Source organism: Cajanus cajan, chromosome 7 (assembly GCF_000230855.2).
Source record: "Cajanus cajan strain Asha chromosome 7, NIPB_CcT2T_4, whole genome shotgun sequence".
NCBI classification, from domain to species: domain Eukaryota; kingdom Viridiplantae; phylum Streptophyta; class Magnoliopsida; order Fabales; family Fabaceae; genus Cajanus; species Cajanus cajan.
This window is the reverse complement of record NC_138523.1, coordinates 55,932,615-55,958,677: the sequence shown is the minus strand read 5'-3', so window position 1 is coordinate 55,958,677 and position 26,063 is coordinate 55,932,615. Positions and strand designations below refer to the sequence as shown.

At 30.9% G+C, this 26,063-nt stretch overlaps 3 protein-coding genes across 4 annotated transcripts; all 3 read right to left on the bottom strand.

The window, feature by feature from the left end:
• Nucleotides 1-170: 170 nt before the first annotated feature.
• On the bottom strand, nt 171-3,367 carry LOC109813318 (cysteine-rich receptor-like protein kinase 15). 2 transcript variants are annotated; one of them, XM_029270674.2, is made up of 7 exons: nt 2,372-3,367; nt 2,117-2,236; nt 1,645-1,778; nt 1,327-1,537; nt 1,086-1,206; nt 721-871; nt 171-626 (listed from the first exon to the last, which is right to left on the bottom strand). In XM_029270674.2, exons 1-7 carry the CDS (start codon nt 3,201-3,203, stop codon nt 282-284), a joined length of 1,914 nt encoding a protein of 637 aa, XP_029126507.1. In that variant the 5' UTR covers nt 3,204-3,367; the 3' UTR covers nt 171-281. The 2 variants fall into 2 exon arrangements, with proteins under 2 accessions (XP_029126507.1, XP_020233071.1); XM_020377482.3 differs by having other exon boundaries at nt 969-1,206; nt 2,372-3,366.
• Nucleotides 3,368-6,165: 2,798 nt separating this feature from the next.
• On the bottom strand, nt 6,166-10,168 carry LOC109806078 (cysteine-rich receptor-like protein kinase 10). Its single transcript, XM_020368433.3, has 7 exons — nt 9,244-10,168; nt 8,775-8,897; nt 8,325-8,458; nt 8,005-8,215; nt 7,658-7,895; nt 7,387-7,537; nt 6,166-7,272 (listed from the first exon to the last, which is right to left on the bottom strand). Exons 1-7 carry the CDS (start codon nt 10,082-10,084, stop codon nt 6,928-6,930), a joined length of 2,043 nt encoding a protein of 680 aa, XP_020224022.1. The 5' UTR covers nt 10,085-10,168; the 3' UTR covers nt 6,166-6,927.
• Nucleotides 10,169-15,409: 5,241 nt separating this feature from the next.
• Nucleotides 15,410-18,468, bottom strand: LOC145949183 (cysteine-rich receptor-like protein kinase 25). The gene is made up of 7 exons (XM_083061018.1): nt 18,063-18,468; nt 17,532-17,648; nt 16,856-16,989; nt 16,536-16,746; nt 16,195-16,432; nt 15,889-16,039; nt 15,410-15,754 (listed from the first exon to the last, which is right to left on the bottom strand). Exons 1-7 carry the CDS (start codon nt 18,466-18,468, stop codon nt 15,410-15,412), a joined length of 1,602 nt encoding a protein of 533 aa, XP_082917144.1.
• Nucleotides 18,469-26,063: the final 7,595 nt, after the last annotated feature.

Below are 26,063 nucleotides of genomic sequence, written 5' to 3'. Positions count from 1 at the left end.
TTACTAATTCATTAACAACTCAATAACATATTTTTATTAATTTGAATTGACTAATTGAATTATTCAATCTAAAATTTAAAACTTTGTCGGTCTTTAAAGGCACATTCCCAACAGAAACAGACATAAGAGATTGGATAAGGGAAATTAGTAAATGAATCATTCCAAGGAAATGGTGTTGAACAATTCTTCTTAATAATAGCAGGCACCAAGCATCTGTTTCTCTTGGTACATTTAATTGTAGTTATGATTATCAGCTTTGACTATAACCATATGATTGATATCTAACGAGGATATAGGCTACTAATTGAAGCCTCATTTGCTGATGCATCAGCAGAGACACTTTTCTGCTCATTTGATCCTGCTTCCACAGAACTGCACCTCGAAAACTGGACGACTGATAAACAACTATTGTTCATAAAATAGGCAGGTTTCAATGGAACTGGTAGAGCAACAGAGTGTCTATCAAGCATAAGCACCACTGAAGCCATTGTTGGTCTATCAGAAACCTTTTCTTGAACACAAAGTAACCCAATGTGAATGCATCTAACTATTTCATCTCTCAATGCATTATTCAAGGTGGGATCTATTATATTAGCTGCTGTCCCTTTCTTCCAGTTTTTCCAAGCCTGTAAGTAGTTCATCTTTGAAAACATTAGTTCCGGTTCTTCACTTCTATTATAAATCATATAAAGACAAAGAAGATGCAGAAGGTATACATACAAAGCTTAACAGATGTTCCACATTCTCTCCATTCTGAAATCCGCCATTCTTTAGGCCACTTACAATCTCTAGTATTATTACACCAAAACTGAAGACATCTAACTTCGTGGAGAGTTTTCCATGTCTTGCATACTCAGGAGCCATGTATCCACTTCATTTCAATAAGGATATACTCAATAATTTGATACAATCATTACCTGTTTTCAATTAGCTAGAAACAAAATACACCTATGATATTTGATACTTACTATGTTCCTGCAATTGTACTTGTATTAATCTGAGTTTGATCTAAGACAAATAGCCTTGCCAAGCCAAAATCTGAAATCTTAGGATTCATATTGACATCTAAAAGAATATTACTCAACTTGAGATCACGGTGAATAATCCTCTGCTGAGAATCCTCATGAAGATAAACAAGGCCACGTGCAATTCCTTCAATTATTTTGTAGCGTTTTTTCCAATTCAAATGTGCACGCTGGATGGGATCTATTTGCCAACATGAGTGCAATCATTTAATGTTTTGAACAAGAGTCAAAACCATTCTTCATTTTGTCATTCAAATGAAATAATGAGATAGACTTCCAGTTTGAGAATAAGCTAACTTACCATATATGAATTTGTCAAGACTTTTATTGGGAAGAAACTCATAGACAAGAAGTCGTTCTTCTCTTTCAAAACAGAAACCAAGGAGCCTAACTAAATTTCTGTGCTGTAGCTTTGACATTAATAGCACTTCATTCTTGAATTCATTATCTCCTTGGCTGGAGTTGTTAGATAACCTTTTGACTGCTACTTCTTGTTCGTTGAAGAGAGTGCCCTGAATATGTCATGGTATCCGTGTTTTATACATATAAAATTGGCCAACAAACTGCCCGTGCTGCATTGATATACAGTTAAATTTAATTGTAATAATGCAATGTTTACCTTGTAAACAGGTCCAAATCCACCTTGTCCAAGTTTGTTTGCATCAGAGAAGTTGTTTGTAGCGTCTACGATTGTATCAAAGTCAAATTGTGATGACTCTGCTTGTCCAATTTCTTCATCAACCTTAGCTTCACCTAGATGTGGGAGGTAAAATTATGTTTTAACAGGCGACTCTGTCAAATGGAAATTGATGGTGAAGCTTGGAAAAGTAAATGTTTCCAAAACAATTCTTCAATTTGAGATCAAGTGGAACATGTAAACAATTCATTTATGCAAAATAGTTATATCTTCTTTCTGGTTTTTGTTCTTAAGTGCAGGTAAAATTATTCAAGAAAATTTTCCATTCATATCCCATGTCAATGTCGAGGGAAAAATAATAAATAAACTATTTGATTCTTCTTTTTTTTTTTTTTTTTTTTATCTTTCTGTAATTACCCTAAACATCAAACATTAAATAAACATCCGGACTTACTCTCAAAATGTTTTGTTGATTTCCTCACTTTTAAATAGATGCAAATAAAGATCAGCAACCCAACAAAGACAACTATAGGCACAACTTTGGTGACGACAGCTTGCGATTTGTTGCTTTTTCCTGCATGAACCCAACATCTCTTCTTATTAATTTAATACTCGTCTGGAAGACATCACAATTTAGTTACGAAACTAGATAATAATAATAATAAATATAAATATGTGCGCGCATGTGATATTTTGAAAGTATGAATACCATGATAAGTACTCTCCGTGGAGTTTGCAGTGGTGGATGGTACAGAAGAAGGAGAAGGAGAAGGAGATCCTTGTGGCGACAATTGCAGTGTTAGTGTATCAGGCGTAGATTCATAGAAGCTGAAGTTCTCGTATCTGAACTTACAGCTTGCTTTAATAATTCCACAACCTGATCTGTTATTACAATATTTTGGTACTTCTGAAAAGGCGCCATTTAAGCAATCGTTGCATTCTGCCACTGTCAAATCAGGGTCGCACTGAACATTAGCATATATAGTTAGAGAATTGGGAGCTGTTGCATTTCCCGAAGCATATTTAGGATTCAGATTGGAGTCGGTTGTTGCAGCTTTCACTCTTAGTGTTGCCAGCAACATCTTGAACACATACCTGTACTGATCCCAATCTGTTACATTAGTTTCAGTCCACCAGTATACCCGTAAACTAGATTCTTGGTAACCAAATAATGAGTAATATGCATAGTGCAACATGCATATATCATAATATCCTGCCACTGCCTCCTTCTGATGTGGACACTGCTCTAGCAGAAGCAAAGTAGAATTGGTGAGGCAAGCACGGCAAGTATGTGGGGTAATATCCCCTCTGCAAAGGCCAGTTGCGTAGACTCTGTCAGAATCTTGGCCGTAGGAGGCATTGTAGAAGCCGTAGTCAATTTGTGTGTTGGAGGTGAGCCTGGAAAGAACGGTTTTGAGGTTGGTGTGGTAGGTGCTATTAGGGGCATAGTCTCCGGTTATGTAGCAGACTGCGTATTGGTTCTCTGGTTCGGCAGTAGCTTCAGATATCAGAATAAAGGAGACAAAGAGTAAAGCCCACATTTTAGCTTTCTCATGTTCCAATCTGTTTTCCACATCAAAACTTCATACTTCATATCAGAGGATGAATTTTAAGGCAGGAAAAGTGTGAAGGCTGAAGAATCATTTCAACTGGATTCAGTGACACTATATATTATAACCATTCACGACTAAAGAAAAGAAAATTAAGTCACCACAAGTCGTTGACACTATATAACAATTTGTTTAAATATACAAAAATATTTTTTAATGATATAAGTTAGAATTAAAAATATTATATTTATTTTAATAATTTGCTAATAAATAAAAATTTTCATAAATTTAATATTAAAAATACAAAGTTGAATATCTATGTCATATTAATATAAAAATAGTTTCAAAACCCATTAAACACATACCATAGAAATTCTGATTTTATATTTCTTTTTTGGCTGGAATATGCGATTAGTGAATCAACTCTAAATATGTGGTATACGTATGAATAAGTCCATCCCCCAGTCCTCACGTCTTAGGATTTAGGAAGATGTCAAAGTTTCATGGTCACGGACACATCGGTGGAACCTACTAGAAATTCAAATACACAAATACGTACCCTCATATTTTTGCTATGAAAGAAAATTAATTATTCATGTTAAGATAATAAAATGATAAAAAAAATTTACTAACATTAATTTATCATGTGATTATTGTAATTACATTTATATTTTTTATTTTTGAAAAATCATTCATGTGTTTTACTTTACTCTTTTTTATTTATAAAATTTAATTAAAATACACTTACACTGTATCATTTTATTAAAGATTGTTATTTTTTAAAACACTTATTTTAAAATCACATCTTTTATTATTTATAACTGTAAAAAGTTAATTTTTACAATGTATCAAAATTATACTCTTTATAAGTCAAAAGCACAATAGCTTTAAAAATAATAAGGTAATAAATTGAGTTATAATCTTCTAATTAAAAATATTGTTAGTGTAATTTATTCTAATTGCATACGAGATTAATATTATTATCTCATAATAAAATACATACATTCTACACTTTTATTAATTTATTTATCCGAACAAATATCTTGTAAGAATATGTTGACAGAGTTTAACTTGTAATTAAATATCTTTTTTAATAATTAGGAGTTACTCCATAACTAAATTTTCCCAATATGTTGAAAAATTGAGATAAAATAGTTGATATATTGATAATGTAAAATATGTTTACACACTATTAATAAATAAGAAATTGTCATGTACAGTGATGTTTGTTGACTTATATATAACTATCTTAAAATGATTTGTAATTAGTTAAGGTTAAGAATAAAGTATATATTGTCAAAGTTTAACGATTAATTTTTATTTCAATTCTTCCACATCATATTCTTCTTTTCAATCGGTTTAGTGATGAAAATTTTAGATAATATACATAAAGTTTTATATTTAAATTTTATTATCAATTTTTTAATTTTTTCACTAATTAAAAAATATTCTTCTTTCAAACATTATTTTAATTTTTCCAAAAAATATGATATCAATCACAATAATTTTTTTTTTGAAGAGACCACAACAATTAATTATATAAGGTTGTGTTTTGTAAAATTAACTTATAAGTGGATTGAAAACTTATAAATTAACTCAACCTTATAAATTAAACAATAAAATTAAAATATTTGATAAAAACTAATTGATAAAATAGATAATTAATTATTACCAAAAAATACAACATTATCAAAAAAGATTGAATGATTAATATAAAATGACACGTTTATTTATTGAAATAAAGTGAGAGAATAAGATATATGCAAAACAGTTTCTAAATTAAAAAAGAGTTAAAAATTTCAAGTAAATTAATGGAAAGAGAAAAAAAATTTAAGAACTTATAAATTATAATAATTTCAATTAGCTTACATAAATAACAATAATATAAATTTATGAAATAAGTTAAGTATCCAACAAATTTATTTTGGTAAACTGATTTATAACCTGGATAAAGAAGGTTATAAATTTCACAAATGCTCTATCATAGAAAATCAAAATACGTTTTTTTTTAATGTAGTATAAGGTGTATGAATTCTCACACATAATTGTAAAACTTTTCTTAAAAAACACAATTTTAATAAAATATTTTTTTTTACCTTTTTAGTTTGTTTATCTAAACTGTTTTTTTAATAAAATAAATATATTTTTTAAGAAACAATTCATACCTTCTTTTCAAAAAATTACTTTTTAATAAAACATTTTTTTTAGAAACACTAGCTATTGCTGCATTGTATTATTGTTGACACTACTACTTATACTATTGTCGATAATATTTTATAGAGATTACTATCATTTCAATAATGGAAAAAATATTTTAATATAGAAAAAAATGACAAAAATTAATTTATTTAAGTCAATAAGCAAAAACATTTTTAAAATATTAAGATCACATAAAAAGAGTAATTATCACTCTAGATGGTAATATTATGTTAGTTCTTTTAATAGGTTTTGTACTACAATTAAACTATAGTGCGTTAGATTTATTTTTTATAGTCTCCTCCCAATGATTGTTTAACTTATTCTCATGTATTGAGAAAATGGAATATCAGTTTAACGGATATCTAAATATACACTTAATATTTGACTTTTATCCTAAGAAACAAAAAATAGATGATAATATTATCAAGCTCAATAATTAATTTTTTTTATGCGACTTAAAGATTAAAAATAGTATTGAAACTTAAATGATCCTATTTAAAAGAATAACTAATATCATTACCTCTATCATGTCATGCACAATTAATTATATTGTGCAAACTATGAAAAGTTGTAGGCTACAATGAATTATTGAATAAATTACTTCAATAAATTATAATATATGGTAAACTAAATTTTTCAATCATAACATAGATAAAAAGAAATTAAAATTTAGTATTATTAACTTAATAAAAACAAGTACAATATTCTCTTTAAAAATATTGTTTCCAATGAATCATTTATAATAAACTAAAAATTAATAAATTTTCGTTTATTAATTATAAAAAAAAAATCATTTTTTTTCATTCAATAAACTTGTGGGCATCTAGTTAATTTGATACCACAATTTTGTCCCAACCGCCAAAGCAAAAATGAAACCAATGTTCATCTTTTAAGAGATTGCTCTGCCACTGTAGTTATTATTTTGACAAATACTCCAACAGGCAAGAACAGCCTACAAGTAACTGTCCAGCATTTTTTTCTACTAGTGGACGGTGGTGGCTCTATGCTTCATGTTAATATTATGCAGCATGCAAAGATCATTTCGTTAAGCTGTCAAATACTTTCAGTCTTGACTGAAATCTTGCCATTGCTATGCATGTTCATTGACTAGTTCATTCTTAAAAAATTTAGATAATAAAACCGAACCTTAGTATATTGGGCCACTTGAGCCCAAAAGCAGAGTCCCATGTTTGATGTCCCAACAAAACTGTCCTACTCATTCCAATATCCAAGAAAAGAAAGTTTCTTTCTGCCTTGTGCATAGAGTAATAGGATTAGGAGTACTGTCGCAGCCCAAATTTGCAAGAGGCTGTTTCTGTAATTCGAACCACTTCCATGATGTGAAATTCCTCAATCACAACAGAAACATACATAAGAGATTGGATAATCTTTTCAAGAAAATGTTGAACAATTCTTCTTAGTAACAGCAGGCACCGAGCATCAGTTTCTGTCGGTACATCTAATTGTTAGTTATGATGGTCATTATCAGCTTTGACTGTAATCATATGATTGATATCTAACGAGGATATAGACTACTAATTGAAGCCTCATTTGCTGATGCATCAGCAGAGTCACTTTTCTGTTCTTTTGATCTTGTTTCCACTGAACTGCACCCCGAAAACTTGATGTCTGATAAAGATCTATTATTCATAAAATAGGCTGGTTGCCATGGAATTGGGACAGCAAAAGAGTGGCTATCAAACATAAGCACAACTGAAGCCATTGTTGGTCTATCAGCAACCTTTTCTTGAACACAAAGTAGCCCAATGTGAATGCATCTAACTATTTCATCTCTGAAAGCATTATTCAAGGTGGGATCTATTATATTAGCTGCTGTCCCTTTCCTCCAGTTTTTCCAAGCCTGCAAGTCCAAGAAATGGTTCATCTTAGAACATGTTAGTTTTCTCACTTCTACCATTTCAAGTGGATTAGTTAATGCCTAATAAAGACAAGGAAGATAAAGAAGGTGACATACAAAGCTTAATAGATGTTCCACATTCTCTCCATTTCGAAATCCATTATTTTTTTGGCCACTTACGATCTCTAGTATTATTACACCAAAACTGAAGACATCTAACTTCGTCGAGAGTTTTCCATGCCTCGCATACTCAGGTGCCATGTATCCGCTGCATGTCAATAAGGAAAGGCTCAATTAGATACAAGCATTACCAAACCATGTTCCCCGTCTGTTTTAGTTAAGGATACAGATTATAAACTAAACAGCCCTATAATATTTTGAAACTTACTAGGTTCCAGCAATTTTACTTGCTTTAATCTGAGTTTCATCTGCAACAAACAGTCTTGCCAAACCAAAATCTGAAATCTTAGGATTCATGTCGGCATCTAAAAGAATATTACTTGATTTAAGATCACGGTGAACAATCCTCGGCTGAGAATCCTCATGAAGATAAAGAAGGCCATGTGCAATGCCTTCAATTATTTTGTAGCGCTTTTTCCAATCCAAATGTGCGCGCTTCATGGGATCTATACATGCCAACATGAGTAGGATCATTTAATGTTTTAAACCACAGTCAAAACCTTTCTTCATTTAGTCATGTAGAAGAAACAATACAATTAGAAGAAGCTAACTTACCAAATAAAAAGTTGTCAAGGCTTTTATTGGGAAGAAACTCATAGACAAGGAGACGTTCTTCTCTTTCAATACAGAAACCAAGGAGCCTAACTAAATTTCGGTGCTGAAGCCTTGACATTAATAGCACTTCATTCTTGAATTCAATATCTCCTTGGCCAGAGTAGCTAGATAACCTTTTGATTGCTACCTCTTGTTTATTGAAGAGCATCCCCTGAAGATGTCATAGTAACAGTGTTCTATGCATGTAAAATTGACCAACAATCTGGCCGTACCTCGTTTTGATATATACATAAATTTAATTGTGATAATGTAATGTTTACCTTGTAAACAGGTCCAAATCCACCTCGTCCAAGCTTGTTTGCAACTGAGAAATTGTTTGTAGCAACTATAATGGTGTCAAAGTCAAATTGTGATGACTCTACTTCTTTAATTTCATCATCAACCTTAGCTTCACCTAGACGGGGGAATAGTTTTACCAGGCGATTTTGTCAAATAAGAACAATTCTTCAATTTGAGATCAAGTAGAACATGTAAGCAATTTATTACGTGAAAATAATTATATTCCCTATTTGGTTTTTGTTCTTATCTAACTGTTAGCAAAATTATTTAAGAAAGTTTTTCCATTCTATGACATAATGTCAATTTTGAGAGAAAAAAACATAACTATTTGATTCTTCATATTTATTAGGTTTCACAACCAAAGAAAGAAATCATAGGAGAAGATATTAATTGACACTCATACCAAACATTAAATAAACATATGAACTTACTCTTAAAATGTTTCGTTCGCTTCCTCACTCTTAAATAGATACAAATAAAAATCAGCAAGCCAGCAAAGACAACAATAGGCACAACGTATTTGGCAATGACAGCTTTTGATTTGTTGCTTTTTCCTGCATAAACACACCATCTCTTCCTATTAATACAATCCTCATCTGGAAGATATCTCAATTTAGTCATGAAACTGAATTAAGAAACTAGGAAATCAAGATACCACAAAGCTTCTGAAATTTGAAATTTTAAGTATAATATACATTTAGGTACATAGTTAAAATCTTTTCTTTTTTCTTTTTTGATTTTCCTTATTGAAATAATAATAATAACAAAAAAAAAAAATCCTCCCCAACATGTGTGTGTGTGTGTTTGACTTTGCTTATGATGTTTCAAATAAATGTTGCTTGATGCAGGGTTGAGCTTGAGGATCAATATATTGTACTTCGAACCATGTTGTAATAATACCATGATAAGTACTCTCTGAGGAATTTGCAGTGGTTGATGGTGCAGGGGAAGGAGGAGAAGCTCCTTGTGGCGACAATTGTAGTGTTAATGTATCAGGCGTCGGCTTATAAAAGCTGTAGTTCTCATATCTGAAGTTACAGCTAAACTTAATAACCATCCCACCTGACATGTTATCACAACAATTTGGTATTTCTGAAAAGGCTCCATCTAAGCAATCGTTGCATTGTGCCACTGTCAAATCCGGGTCGCACTGAACATTAGCATATATAGTTTTAGAATTCGGACCTGTCGCATTTCCAGAAGCATATTTACGATTCAGATTGGGGTCAGCTGTAGAAGCTTTCACTCTTAGTCTTGACAGCAACTTGTTGAGCACATAACTGTACTTATTCCAATCTGCTACATTATTTTTACTCTGCAAGTAGACCCGGAAATCAGAATCATAGTAACCTAAGACTGAGCGATTTGAATAGTGTAACATGCATTCATCATATCCTCCTGCTACACGCTTCTGATGTGGACACTGCTTTAGGAGAAGGGAAGTAGAATTGTTGAGGCAAGTAAGGCAAGCATGTGGGGTAACATCTCCTCTGCAAATACCACTCGCGTAGACTCTATCAGAGTCTTGGCCATAGGTGGCATTGTAGAAGCCATAGTCTATCTGTGTGTTGGAAGTGAGCCTTGAGAGAACGGTTTTGAGGTTGGTGTGGTAGGTGCTATTAGGGGCATAATCTTCACCTTCTGTGATGCAGACAGCGTATTGGTATTGTGGCTTGGCAATAGCCTGAGATATCAGAGTAACAAGGAGACAAAGAAAAGAAAGAACTCTTCGAGAGACCATGGTATACGGTGTTGTAATGTTGTATTGTATGTGTTTTCACTTTTCAACAAAGTATGAGTGAGGTTTCCGCTCATACTATTAACTACGTGTCGTAATGTTATATGCTTGTTTTGTTAATTTAGTTTCGAGGTTTGTTGATGCTTCTTGCAGCTGACAAATCTGTTTTTGTTTGACCCGCAATTCACGATTAGTTGTTCACTTGACCACGGATGCACCCAAGATTTGTATAATTCATCACATTCTGAGTTTTCTTAATTAGGTAATAGCCAATTAACGGTTAAGATTTGACTTAATTTCGACTACAAAAGTTGACCGGAGAGGATTGCTTTGCTTTAGCACGGTGTAGGCCAAACACTAGACATCTCGAAGCTTTGGGCATGAAATTCAAACACTATAACACCTACCCGCTAGAAATATATCTACCCCAATGTCACATCCTCCTAATATAATGAAATAAAATATAGAATAATATATACACTTTTTTTTTGTCGCAGTGTATATACATTTATTCACTGTCGAGACATTTTCCCTTTTCAATTTTTTTTTTCTAAACAAATAAAACATAGAGATTATATCATAATTTGGACTTGTAATCTGTAAATATCATTTCTAAAAGCAGAGGTTTTTTTTTATTAACTTTTTCTAGACATAAACCAACAAAATTGTTAGTCTGTCAGATACTTGTACTTGAGTAGTTTAAATGTGTTAATTAAATTTAAGATTTATTTATAGCTATAATAAAAGAGATTCGACATATTGGTTTACATAACTTTTTTTGTCTAATTTTATTTTTATAATTATTCTTTAATAAATTAAAATTTTTAAAATTTCATTCCATAACAATTTCTATTTATAATAATCACCCACTATTATATCATTTATTTATTTTTTAAAAAAATAATCTACAAAGACACATAATACCTTTTGTACCCTAATGATTAACAGTAGATATTAATCATTTTCAAAGTATATAAAGAAAGGATCTTTCGTTCACAAAATAAGTTAGGCCAATTGTTCAAAAAAAAAAAAAAAAAAATATATATATATATATATATATATATATATATATATATCAGTAGGGAATGACATGAAATACCTTCTACCAAAATATTATTGCCGTAATTAATACTATCTGTGTATGCACAACTTATCGTTACACCCAAAATAATTTTTAAAGCGATTTTTTTAATTAATAATAATATTTTCGATAAAAAAAAATAAAAAATAATTTAGAGATGAGTCTTCAAAAAAAAAATATATGTATATCGTTTAGAGAGAGTTTTTAAAAATACAAAAGTGACTTTTGAGTTATGGATCTTAAAATAATTATATAAATATTAATATAAAATATTTATAATAAAAAAATACTTAAGGTAAAGACTTTGTTAATCCCAATCCTAAATACAATCTATAAAAATATATTTATGAACATGATTAATTTTTATTTATGGAGATGGTGTTCTCATGTTTGATTTTTTTTTTTCTTACATTGAATGGTGGATATAATTTTTTTCAAGTTATAGAAATGAATATGATATTTTAACTTCCTTGTTACTATATATCATTTTTATTATAGGACTCAAATAACTAATTTACAATTAATAATCAAGAATCATGAAGAGAGTTTAGTATTGTTGGTTGAAAAGACTGTATGAGTATTGCAAATCATCTTGATACTATGTCTAATTTTTGTGGATAAAAAGATCAATGTTTATAAATTATATTTAATTAGTAAAATAAGAAAATATCACCTTAAATTAATTTCTTATGATCACTATAGTTTAAAATAAGAATCAAGATAAAGATAAAGAGTTGATTGTTAATTTAGGTTAAAACAAGTCATGGAAGGCAAATATAAGGATTAATATAAAGTTTTAATATAATATCCATTTTAAAAGGGATTATTATTAATAAATGTCATTTTAACTATTATAAAATCTATAATAATATATAGAGGGATACATTTTTGGATTTTGTTGTCCTTTCCTATGTGAAAAATAGGTTTAAATGTGTAAGTCCATTATGATTTACTTAAGTAAGTGGAGAAGACTCAAATTAGGTTATAACAACCATTCTTTTTATGTTCTTATAGGTTATAACATCATGAACTTTAAAATTTTAAATATTAAAAGCTTTATTTTTAAATCATTTGTTATATTTTTTTTTCATTATATTATTTTTATTTTTTTATAAATAGTCGCTATTGGACAAATTTTTTAAAAACAAATTTATCTATTTTATAAAATATGTTATACGTATAAAAATTAAAGTGATATTTTAAAAATGTAGGCATATTTTTTCAATTTTTTTTATATTTTATTTACTTTTTAAAATAAGTTATCTTTATTTATAATTTTTTAAAATAGATGAAAATTTTAGTTTTAATAAATCTGTTATAAATTTATTAAAAAAATAAAAAGATCGCTAGTGATCCGATTTTTTTAATAATCGCTAGATGCCATGGATATATTTTTAAAAATTAAAATGATATTTTTTTAAAAAACTTAAGATATATTTTTGAAAATTTTTTTTATATATTTTAATTAAGTTATCTTTATTCGTTATATTTATTTTTAAATAAATTACAAATTTAATTGTCTATTTTTAAATAAATGTAATATAAATTAATTAGAAAAAATAAAAAACACGTGGCTAGTGGCTATAGCTCATGTCGATTTGATTGTCATTGGCTCAGATAATTCGTAAGTGAAGAGTGTGGGAAAGAAGGCGTTGCAGTGGAGAAAAACACTGATGACCCTTTCCAAGATTTCATGTCAGAAAGAAGGCGTGCCCATGAAGAAAGACTATGATGATTGAAGGGAAAAAAAAAAGTTCTATAAGTCTAAGCGAACCCAACAAAAAAATATTAAAAAAGGGGTTATTGAACCACAAAAAAAAAATAAAAATAGAGAGAGTAACTGTAAATCACAACAACAAAAATAAAATAAGAGAAATTCTACTGTATCTTTAAAAATTTAGAAACTGTTTTTATTTTTTTTAAATGTGAATATTTAGTGTTTTAGAATAGTTTGATTATATTTATTTTTTATTTAAATATATGTTTCCTTAAAATTCTTTATATATATAATATAAAATATTTGAATTTATTAAGGATTTTTTTTATATATTATGAATCATGGTAGATTGAGATTTTTCGTATTTGTAATAAATTTTGAGAAATAAATTGAATAAAAGATTTACAAAATTTTCTCTATTTCAACAAATAAAATTTTATTGTATTTTTTAAAATTATTTTAATTTTTATAAAATGATTTGAAAAATTTAGTGATGTGAATTCAGCTGGGTAAAAAAATTGAAGATTGACAAGTCCAAAGTCATATAATAAAAAAAGAATTAATGGGCTGGAATTTAAGTAGTTTGCGACTGAATAATTAAATAAGTCAATTATCTTATTTTTTTAATTTTTGTTTTATTAACTTTATTAAATAAGTCAGATGACTTTCCAAGTTATTTAGACTACCATTTAGTGTTTTAGGCTTCTTAGTAGAATTTAATGAGTTAGTGGGCTAATGATGAGTCAATTTACTGGATATTAAGTGTTAGTAGGAAATTAGTGAGAATTTATGTCATCTTGCTTATCTAAGCTTATAAATAGGAACCTTTTGTAAAAATGTTTCAAAGAGAATGAATTATTCAGAATTTACATATTTTTCCAATTGAGAGGATTTTCTCTTTCTAGATTCTTAGGAAGATTCTTATCCTTGAATTTCCTAATTCAAAGTGACGAATCTTCCACAACTTATCAATTTTTAAGGATTGTGGCGTTGTCCTTTCATTTCTTACCTCAATCCAAATTAATTATTCAGTCAAAAACTACTTAAATTTCAGCCCATTAATCCTTTTTTTATTATATGACTTTGTACTTGTCAATCTTCATTTTTTTTACCTGGCTGGATTCACATCACTTAGACAAGTATTTAGTGAGAGAATAAAGAGTAAGTTAATACTTAGATTATGTGTTTATCAATAAGACATCATTTAATATAAAGAAAAAAAAATGAAAGCAAAAAGAAAAAAATATATACTTTAAGTCATTTTTATTGATTTAAAAAATTGATTGCACCAAAACATCTTAATTTTAAAGGATATCATAGTAATTCCCATAAAATAAAATAAAATAGATGTGATAACATATAATGATGAAAAATATCGACTTTGAATCACTTTAATCGATAAGTAATGTTGTTAACGGTATTCAAGTGTGGTGTGCTACATGCTCAAAAAATGTTTTTTTTTTTAAATTATGTGACATAGAAGCTATATCAACATCAACTAAAAAATTTCAAAGCTATAAATAGTTTCAAAAGAGGTTCATTATGATAAATAGGTTTTAAAAAGTGATCTACCAATAGTCAAAAAGTTAAGAGAGAAAATTCTTTATATCAAGAACGCAACAATTTTTGAATCATAACCAGAAATTTGTTCGTCATTAGATTTGAATAATAGATTTGTAAGACATGATTCTTTGTTTTCATCAATTTGATCATCAAAAAGAAGGTATATTTTTAAAAATTTTCATCTACTTATTTATCATTCATAAATAATTATATTTAATTTACTTTAATTGATTGTAAAAATTGTTTGATGTATTCATTAAGCACTCTTATATATCTTTTGTTGATCATTCTCATAATTTTTACTTACATCGATAGATTTTTCACATTAAAATTTTTTATCTATTTTTTGCTCTATTATTCTAATAACTAAGTCATTGCTCTATTACTCTTTTATTAAATTGTTATTATGTTAGATTTTTTCCATCATACATTTACCTCAAATCGATTATTATTTTCATTTTATTTAGATAATTTTATCTTTAAATGTTTGTTTATTTATTTATTTGGAAAAGATTCTACCACGTTTAATTTTTTTCTTATTAACGGTTAACTCGTATACTCGCCGACTAATCACAAAACCTCCCTTTTCCCTTTTCATTTTTATTTAAATATAATAAACAGAGTTGTGAAGTGTCTCTTCACCACCGATAGTGATAGCTAAGAACATGAATGCGTCTTGTTTATTATCCTTCCTTCGTTGCTCTTTTATTTGATTTTCTTTATAAGACTCAGCTAAGCTAGCACTAGGAAAGAGAATCATAAAAACAAGTTTACTTCCAGCTTCTTTTTCCAGGAAACTTCCAGCAGCAGAGATACACCTATCTTTTATGTGTATCTGTTTTGTTAAAAGTTCTTACGATACATAATCAGTTTATTCCCGGTAACGGGTACAGTGAAAAAAAAGCAGAAGAAATAAGAAATCGGTAAGTACGAGTCTACAAGTGTGACTTTGATGAGTAAACTCTAGCTAGCGAGGAAATGGCTCAGTAATGGAAGCCTCGTTTACAGATGCTTGTACAGATTGAATATTTGATTCTTCTGATGTTCCTGCCTCTGAATCATTCTCTTCTGATTGAATCACTGATAAACTTCTACTATCAATAGAGAAAGCAGGTTGTGAAGGCAATGGAAGAGTAACAGAGTAGCTGTTAAGCATAAGTGCAACAGAAGCCATGGTTGGTCTATCAGCCACATTTTCCTGAACACAAAGCAACGCAATGTGGATACATCTCATCATTTCATTTCTCGAACCATCAGTGATTGCCGGATCAACAATGTTTGAGGCTGTTCCTTCCCTCCAGTTTTGCCTAGTCTGCAAGCAGTTGATCAATAAAAAGAAATGTTATTCAGTCATATAATTTACACTTGCAAAAGAAACTAAATGAACCAAAACTCTAAGGACAAAGAAAACAAGTAATGAAAAGAATAAGGTTTCTGATTACTTACAGAAGTTAGTAGATCCACTACATTCTCCCCTCTACGTGCGCAACTATTTTTCTGGCCACTTACAATCTCCAAAACCAGTACACCAAAACTAAAAACATCAGACTTCACCGAGAATTGTCCATACATAACATACTCTGGTGCCATGTAACCACTGCACACCAAGATGGACGACCTCATTAGCTCAATTACATACCCATATTAACATCTTTGTGAAGATATCCTTAAGGATATTTTGGCTTAACTGAAGACAGTGATTAGTATTTAGTATAGTATAACTTATTTAAGATAGAATATTCTGATACTTACTATGTTCCAACAATTCTATTAGTATTGCCTTGAGTTTGATCAATTTCGACTAATCTTGCCATACCAAAATCTGATACTTTAGGATGCATCACTGCATCTAATAGAATGTTGCTTGCTTTAAGATCACGATGAATAATTCTCAATCGTGAATCTTCGTGAAGGTAAAGAAGACCTCTAGTAATGCCTCTTATGATTTTGTACCGTTTTTCCCAATCCAACTGTGAACGTCTAATTTGATCTGCAAACCGAAGCCAAGATACAATATTCTAAACGAGTTAGAATGTATATAAATGAGAGAATAGATGTACATACAGTTCCATCAACCGAAAGTTTTGACTTACCAAATATGAAGAAATCAAGGCTTTTATTAGGAACAAATTCATATACCAGTAGCCTTTCTCTTCTTTCCAAACAGAATCCAAGTAGCTTAACCAAATTTCGGTGCTGAAGCTTGGCCACTAAGAGCACTTCATTCTTGAACTCCATGTCTCCTTGGAGGGAATTCCTAGACAACCTTTTTACTGCAACTTCCTGGCCATTGGAGAGCCGACCCTGAAAATTTAAATATGATGAATCTAATGTAAGGGTAACCGGCCTATCAGATATATACCACATTTTGTAGAATGGGGTGTACATTTTTATGTGATACTGTTATATTTACCTTGTAAACAGGGCCAAATCCTCCTTGTCCTAGCTTATTTGCATCAGAAAAGTTGTTGGTAGCAGCCACGATTGTGGCGAAGTCCAATTGTAATGTCTCCACTGATCCAATTTCATCATCATTTTCTGCTTCAACTGGGAATGAGTTGCAACCAATCACTCGATCAGTTCTCCAAATGGAATTCTAGTTCGTTTTTGGATTTTTCTTTTATTTATTTATTTATTTTTAATTACAATAGCTTATTTGTTTCATTAATGGAAATAATAATTTTTTGGGAACTTGACAGAACATATGAATGCAATTTATGATATTGTTTATTTGTTATTATTTGACAATCAGTCAAATAAATTGGGTCAGGGAATTATTTAGAATAAGCTGTTATTAAGCCGTTTTGCAAATTGTGCTTTATTATATGAATTATTAAAAGCTTGTTTTCAGTGACTTTTTCTTTCATTTTATTTCTTCCCGATTGTGGTTGAACCATGCAATCTTTTTCCAATAATGGTAGAAATTAAATTTCATATTCTATTCTTTTGCTAAATCTATAGTAACTCTAAGAAATTAGCCGATTATCCTAAAAAAAAACCTAGTCATTTTGTCCTATAAATTTCATTACACACAGGGAAAGCCAAAATCGACAAATATCATACTAAAAGATGATGCCATGCTAGCTTACCTTCAATTTGTTTCCGTGACCTCATTCTTAAATAGATGCAGATAAGGATTACTAGTGTGACAAAGGCAATAATTGGCACAACTATTGCTATTACAGTTCGAGATGTGTTGCTTTTTCCTGCAAAAACAAAACTTCAATCTTATTAAGATATTTCTAGGATTGAGGATAATTAATCGCTCCCATTTCTCAACAAGTCAAATCACTAGTTCCTAGAAAAGGCTGTTGGAGAACTATAAAATGTCATATAAAGACAAAATGTATTCATAGAAAGTTGAGTACAATTGGTTTGAATTAGCTAAATACAACCCCTCTATGGTTATACACCATTAGCTTATATTTATTTAGCCGATGAGAGACTTTATAGTTCTGCAACAAAGTCTGTCAACAACAAGTGTATCAATTTTGTATAACGGTTATCCTTTCCTCCATCTGACATGTTTTTACCTTTAAATATCCAAGAAACTACTATAAAGTTCAATTATTTGCTCACTTTTTCATTAGCTTACATTTGAAGCAGGATCTGACATTTACCTTCTGTGGACAAGACATCTGTTGATGAAGGAGGAAGAGCAAGTGGTGGTGGTAATACAACGTTGGTAGAATCGTAGAAGGGGTATATCTCATATCTGAAGTTACAACTGGGTGTTATATCTCTACCACCTTTCTTGCCATCACAACAATGTGGAATTACTGTGATTGCCTCAAACAAACATTTACTGCATTCTTGTTCTGACAAGTCAGGTGTACACTGCACAAGACCATATATAGTTTGAAAGCCTGGTCCTGATACATTTGCTGCAGCAAACTTACGCTGAGAGTCCCCTATTGAAGCATTGCTTATGAGGCTATCTAACAAGTTCCTCAGTACTTGATTGAATTGATCAACATTGGTTGCATTACCAGGGTTCCACATAAAGAAACTAGGGGAGTCTTCCATGGTCTCAAATATTGAGCGGTTTGAGTAACGCAGCATGCAGTTATCATACCACCCAATGGCCTCTTTCTGATTTGGACAACGCTGTGTGAGAAGGACTCTCGAATCGTTTAGGCAACTACGGCAAGCATCTGGCTTAACATTTCCTCTGCACAGACCAATTGCGTTTACTCTGTCACTATCTTGGCCATAAGAAAAATTGTAGAAGCCCTAGTCGATGTTTGTGTTGGAAGAGAGGTTGGTCAAAAGGGTATTGAGGTTGTTCTGGTAGGTGCTGTTAGCAGTGTAATTACCTTTGTCATTCATACAGAAGTGGTATAAGAAACTTGGTTGGGCGTTGGATTGAGATATGGATATGAGTGTGACAAGGAAACAAAGCAATGAAGGCATTCGTGAAACCATGGGCATAGTTGGAGTAAGGTGCTAGTATGCTAGTACTACAGAGACATAATCAAGGCAAGACTGAAGGTAGTATATAACAGACCACATGACTAAATCTTAAACTATTCAACAAGTGGAAAAATAAACATTTGACTTTATTTGATATCAGTGGGACATAATTTTTATCAAATACACTCATATACACACAGCAGAAACAAGAGAAACGGAAGAGGAAATTTTTCACTCAACTTACATACACTAACAACGTACAACATATGGCCTTTTATAGGCAAATGTTACAACACACAAAATAATAAAATATTATATTTAAGAAACTTAACGTATGCAAATTTGAGATGATGCAGCCTTCGTGGAATTCAATTTGAACCATGCAGCAATTATAGAATTCCAAATTTCACTTTGAAACGGTGCAGCCAATTTTGACTTTCAAGTAACGTACTATTCATCAATTTAAGAGATTGTCGGTAGCCTACAATTTTGAATTCCAAGTTACTGTAGCTTACTGTAGCTTGATTTAGTTTTCTGACATTGCCTCCCTTAAATCAAGCTTGTATCATTCCAAGCATTCTTTTTAACTTGCAGAATAACTCAACTTTTAACGGCTTCGTGAAAATATCTGCAACTTGTTCTTCAGTTGAACAATATTCAATTGTTACTTCTTTCTCAGCTACCAGTTCTCGGATTTTATGAAACCGAATATCTATGTGCTTGGATCTTCCATGAAATACTGGATTTTTGCATAATGCAATTGCTGACTTGTTATCACAAAATATCATTGTGGGAGTATTTTGCTTTTGATACATTACTTCAAGCATTCTTCTCAGCCACACAGCTTGGGTTGCACAACTTGCTGCTGCTATATATTCTGCTTCGGCAGTTGAGAGTGCCACCACTTGTTGCTTCTTTGATGACCATGATATTGTACCACTTCCAAGATTGAATGCATATCCTGACGTGCTCTTTCTTGTCTCTATATCTCCTGCCCAATCACTATCCGTATATCCAACAAGATTCACATCAATGTTTTTATCATAGAAAATTCCTTCTGTCAGAGTACCTTTGATGTATCTGAGAATTCTTTTAGCTGCCTGCCAATGAGAATCTCGAGGCTTTTCCATGAATCTACTGAGTAGTCCAACTCCATAGACAATATCTGGCCTGGTTGCAGTTAAATATCTAAGGCTTCCAATCAAACTTTTATAGAGAGTTGGATTGACTTTCTTGCCTCCAATGTCACTGGTCAGCTTCAACTTTTCTTCAACAGGTGTTGAGATTGGCTTTGAATTCTCCATCTTGAACTTCTTTAAAATATCACCTGCGAATTTCTTTTGAGAAATGAAAATTCCATCATCTCGCTGATCAACCTCGATGCCTAAAAAATAGGACATTAGGCCCAGATCCGTCATTTCAAAACATTTAGCCATAGCCTCCCTGAATTTTGCAAACATCTTTGGATTATTTCCAGTAAAAATTAGATCATCAACATAGAGGCACACAATAAGGATATTGTCAAGATCAACAGATTTGATATACAAAGTGTGTTCAAACGGGCATTTCTGAAAACCATTATTCACAAAGTAAGAATCAATCTTCTTATACCACGCCCTGGGTGCCTGTTTCAGACCATACAATGCCTTCTTCAATCTATAGACTTTATCTTCTTTTCCTTTAACTTCATATCCTGTAGGCTGCTCAACATATACTTCTTCTTCCAAAGTGCCATTCAGAAAAGCAGATTTAACATCCATTTGATGAATTTTCCAATTATTTTGAGCTGATAGAGAGATAAGCATACGAATTGTATCTAATCTCGCTACAGGAGCAAATACCTCAAAATAATCAATACCTGGCTTTTGTTTGTACCCTTTTACTACCAACCTTGCTTTAAGGCGATCAATTTCTCCACTGGACTTGTACTTAGTTTTGTACACCCACTTTACTCCAATTGGCTTTTTGTCTGCTGGTAAGTCTGTCAGCTCCCATGTTTGATTCTTCTCAATGGCATGAATTTCTTCATCCATTGCTTTTCTCCAATATTGATTATTTGAAGCTTCTTCAAAAGTTACAGGCTCACAATCTGCAAATAAGGCAAAATTGATAATTTCTTCATCAGATGGGTCATTATCATTACCCACAACATAATCCTCCAATCTGGCTGGTAATCTCCTTTGCCTTTGTGGTCTGCTTGATGTTTCTGGTTCATCAGGTGTTGGATTTACATGTCCATTCTCCTCTTCATAGTTTTCTGGATTTATTACAGGCTCCTTTTGTGCTTTGAAAGACCAATCCCACATTCCTTCTTCATCAAAGGTCACATCTCTGCTGATGATAACCTTCTTTGTCACTGGATTGTAAAGCTTATACGCCTTTGAGTTGGTGCTGTAACCAATAAAGATGCACTTCTCTCCTTTGTCATCTAGCTTCTTTCTGAGTTGATCTGGTACATGAGCATATGCTATACACCCAAAAATTTTGAGATGCCGGATTGAGGGCTTCCTTCCACTCCAAGCTTCTTCTGGTGTTTTATCACAAACACTCTTTGTTGGACACCTGTTGAAAATATACACAGCAGTAGAAACTGCTTCTGCCCAGAATTCTCTAGGCATTTGTTTTGCCTTTAGCATGCATCTCACCATATCCATGATTGTTCTGTTCTTCCTTTCTGCTACTCCATTTTGTTGAGGAGTGTATCTAGTTGTCATTTGATGCTGAATTCCATGGTGGTCAAAGAAATTTGCACAGGCAAGATATTCTTGGCCTCTATCTGTCCTTAATGCTTTAATCTTACAACCACTTTGTTTCTCCACAAATGCCTTAAATGACTTAAAGGCATCACAAGCTTCTGATTTCTGTTTCAAAAAATACACCCAAGCTTTTCTGCTAAAGTCATCAATAAAAGTAATGAAATACCTGCTACCGCCATGTGTTGGTATTTCAACCATGCATAAATCTGAATGAACTATCTCTAATAGCTTCTTTGCCCTCCAAGATACTCCGGTTGGGAATGATTCTCTATGCTTCTTTCCAATCTCACACGTCTCACAAACTCCATTAGGAATATTCACAATAGGCAAGCCAGAAACATATTCTTTTTTTGACAAATAATTTAATCCAGAGAAGTGAAAGTGTCCAAAGCGCATATGCCACAACCAATCATCATTGGGAATAATAGAACTCAAACAAGAAAACTTTTCATGACAAATCTTCAAAGGAAATAAGCGATTCGGGGTCATTTTTACTTTAGCTATAAATCTTCCACTTTTGTCTATCAACGTGCAGTATCCATGATGAATCTGCATGTTGTAACCTTTCTCTGATAGTTGTCCCATACTCAACAGGTTATGATGAAGACCAGGAGCATAGAAAACATCAGAGATGAAATTTTGAGAACCATCCTTCAATTTAATTGCAACTCGACCTTTTCCCAAAATCGGAATGTTAGAATTATTTCCGAATTTCACAGTAGATTTTACCGTTTCATCTAGTGAGAAAAATAACTCCTTTTTCCCACACATGTGGTTGCTGCAGCCAGTATCTAGGTACCAAATATCTCCATCGCCTGAAAAATTATTTGCTACTAGAAGTAAGGTTTGTGGACTATCAGAACTCTCACCAGTATGCTTATATTGATTTTCTGCTATATTTGCTTGTTGTTTGAATCTACAATCTGCAGCTCTGTGCCCGAATTTTCCACAGTGGTAGCAATTGAAATTTGTCCTCTCCTGGTTAGTGAAGCTGCCTCTTCCTCTTCCACGGTTGGAAGATCTGAAATTGTGTCCACCTCTTCCTTGATTAAGTGGCCTGAAATTGTTGTCTCTCCATTGTTGATTAAAATTACAACGACCTCTTCCTCTGAAACTACCACGGCCTCTTCCTTTGAAATTTATATTTCCTCCTTCACGATCTCTACTGTCTTCACTTCGGCTGGGTTCTGCTATGTTGGTAAAATTCACCTGGCTTTTCAATGCTTCTTCATTTATTTTCTCAGTTTTCTCCAAGATTCTGCTCACATGGCTTTCAATGCTACCTTGCAATTCTGCAACTGTCATGATTTCTATGTCGTGGGACTCAATTATTGTAGTCACCACATGATCAAACTTCATCGGCATGGTGCGTAGAATTTTCTCCACCACCTTGCTTTCAGGAATATCTTCTCCATATACTCTCATTTTGTTGACGAGATCTGTAACTCGTGAAAAAATATTGTTCCACGGATTCAGAATTCGACATTTCATATTTTTCATATTCCCGTCGCAAAGATTGCAACTTAGATTTTTGAGCTTTCTCTACTCCTTTGTATGATAGCTTCAAAATATCCCACGCTTCTTTGGCTGTTTTGGCATTTGCTATTTTGCCAAAAATTGAATAATCTACACCTTGGTGAATTTGTGATAGCGCCAACTGGTCCTTCCTTTTAGTTGCATCATCTGCTCCTTGTTGTAAGCCTGGTTCAATAAAGCTCCAAATATTATGAGCTTTCAAATGGGTGGACATCAATAATGCCCAATAATTGTAATCCAGTTTTCCATCTAATTTGGGACCGGACCAAACAATATTGTAGTTGGTGGCCATATCTCTTTCTCAAATAGACTCTGAAAATTTTGATAAAGTGAGAACTCTCTTGTTCCTCACACAAATATATTTTTTTTTCTCTCACACTATCACCGGACTCTCTGGCTCTGATACCAATTTGATATCAGTGGGACATAATTTTTATCAAATACACTCATATACACACAGCAGAAACAAGAGAAACGGAAGAGGAAATTTTTCACTCAACTTACATACACTAACAACGTACAACATATGGCCTTTTATAGGCAAATGTTACAACACACAAAATAATAAAATATTATATTTAAGAAACTTAACGTATGCAAATTTGAGATGATGCAGCCTTCGTGGAATTCAATTTGAACCATGCAGCAATTATAGAATTCCAAATTTCACTTTGAAACGGTGCAGCCAATTTTGACTTTCAAGTAACGTACTATTCATCAATTTAAGAGATTGTCGGTAGCCTACAATTTTGAATTCCAAGTTACTGTAGCTTACTGTAGCTTGATTTAGTTTTCTGACAGACAAGGTCCGTGTGCATGCCATTCTTTACATAAAACATATACACTTCGTTGAAAAGAGGGCAAACCAAAAGTAGCCTCATGTTACAAACCAAATGGGAAGGAATCGGCGATCATGGTCATGCATGGATGCCACGTAACGTTAATAGATTAGAGACTAGAGAAACGATCCCTCTTGGTTGAAATTTCTGAATCCAAAAAAACAAGAGATAAGATTAAAATTATAGATATATGAATGAGAGTAATTCTTATCTTTCAAAGTTAATTTTATATAATTAAATTATATCCGAATTCACATTTAAGATAACATTGTAGTTATTTTAATACCCATTGTATGAGATGTATGGAGAAAAATCAAGTCCATAATCCTTTGGAATTAAAAAACGTATATTAAGGACTTAGTTGACCGATGACTTTGAACAATTCCGCTAGGAAAGTTGGATGAATGTGATGCGACAGGAGTTAAAGAGGATACAGTAATATACAGCAATCCGCAGTGATTTTCCTTGCCAAATTTACAACCGTCGTGGTGGTCCACACGTGGAGCATATATACAAGCTTTCCAGACATTTTACTTTTGCTTGTAATGAAAGTTGATACAATTTTTTTTCTTCTAAATTAATCTGCATCTCTACATAGTTTTCTCAAGTTTTTAATTAGGTGTTATAATTAAAAAATATTTTTAAAAAATCCTTTAATTAATTTTTTTATTTGTTCATGTTATAATTCTGTTAATTTATGCTTGATAGATGTTGAATTTATTTAAATAAATAACTTAATTAAGATCTTATTTAATAAATCTTTATGTAATAAAAACTGTTATATGTATTTAAAATTTAGTAAGTTGTTACATTTGAATATATATGTTAATAAACACTTATGCAGTTTTAAAGTGTTTGGTTAAGAATTTATCTCATGTTGACTATTTTTAAAATAAAAAAATTATAAATTAAATCTTGACTGGAATAAAGATTTAAAAAGTGACTATTTTTCAAATTGGCATTATATCACAATAATATTAAAATAATAAATATTAATAGTAATCATTCACCCAATTTTAATTTATAATAAAAATAAAATTAATAATAAAATATAAGAAATCAATTATACATAATAATGATTACAAATTAAGAATTATAAATTTTAAAATTTAAAAATCTATTTCATATATTTATAAAATCATGTTTAAAAAAATTATTGTAAGAATATTAACAAGAAAGTAAAAATTTAAAAAGACGAAAAGACTTGAGTATTTGAATTTTGATTTGTATAATAAAAATTATGTGATGAGTAAAAATCATAACCCGTAAAACGGTAACTGAAATCCACAATAGAAAAAAAAAAAAAAAAAAAAAAAAAAAAAAAAAGAGAGAGAGAGAGAGAAGATATTATATATATTTGATAGAGATTTCAGATTTACTATTTTAGAAAAGAAAGTTATGATATAATTCGAGAATTTGAATATTTATAGGAAAATATAAAAGAAATGGAGGGGAAGAAAAAAAAATAAAGAGGGAAAAATTTTGGAGGGGGAAACAAATATCTTTAGAGAGAGTAATGAAGAAAAATGTACAACTGATTTTTAATGAAAGAATAAAAAAATACTTAAATATGCTTTTAGTTTTTATAAAATTGATAATAATTTTGATTTTGGTCTTTCTAATTATTTTTTTGTTTTTTTTATTTTTTTAAAATTTATAAACATTATTTTTTGTTCTTGTAAAATAAGTAAATTTTGATTTTGATTCCTGTAAATATTTTTCTTTAATTTTCATATTTCTAAAATTTAAACTAACTATTTTTATCTCCAATGATCATTTTAAAGTGAATAAATAACATTTATTTTAAAGACTTATAAATTTTTTTGAGATGTTAAATATCAATATAATACTAGTAATGATCGTAAGTAACACTTAAGAAAATTATTTAAATTTTTAGTAAATAAAAAATAGTTAAAAATGATTACATAAAATAGAGATTAAAAACAACAATTTTAATTTTATAAAGATGAAAAATATAGAAAAAAATTTAATAGGGACTAAAATCAAAACTAGCTAATTTTATAAGGACCAAAACATATTTAAGCAAAAAAAAAACTATTTAAGTTGATGACAGGAT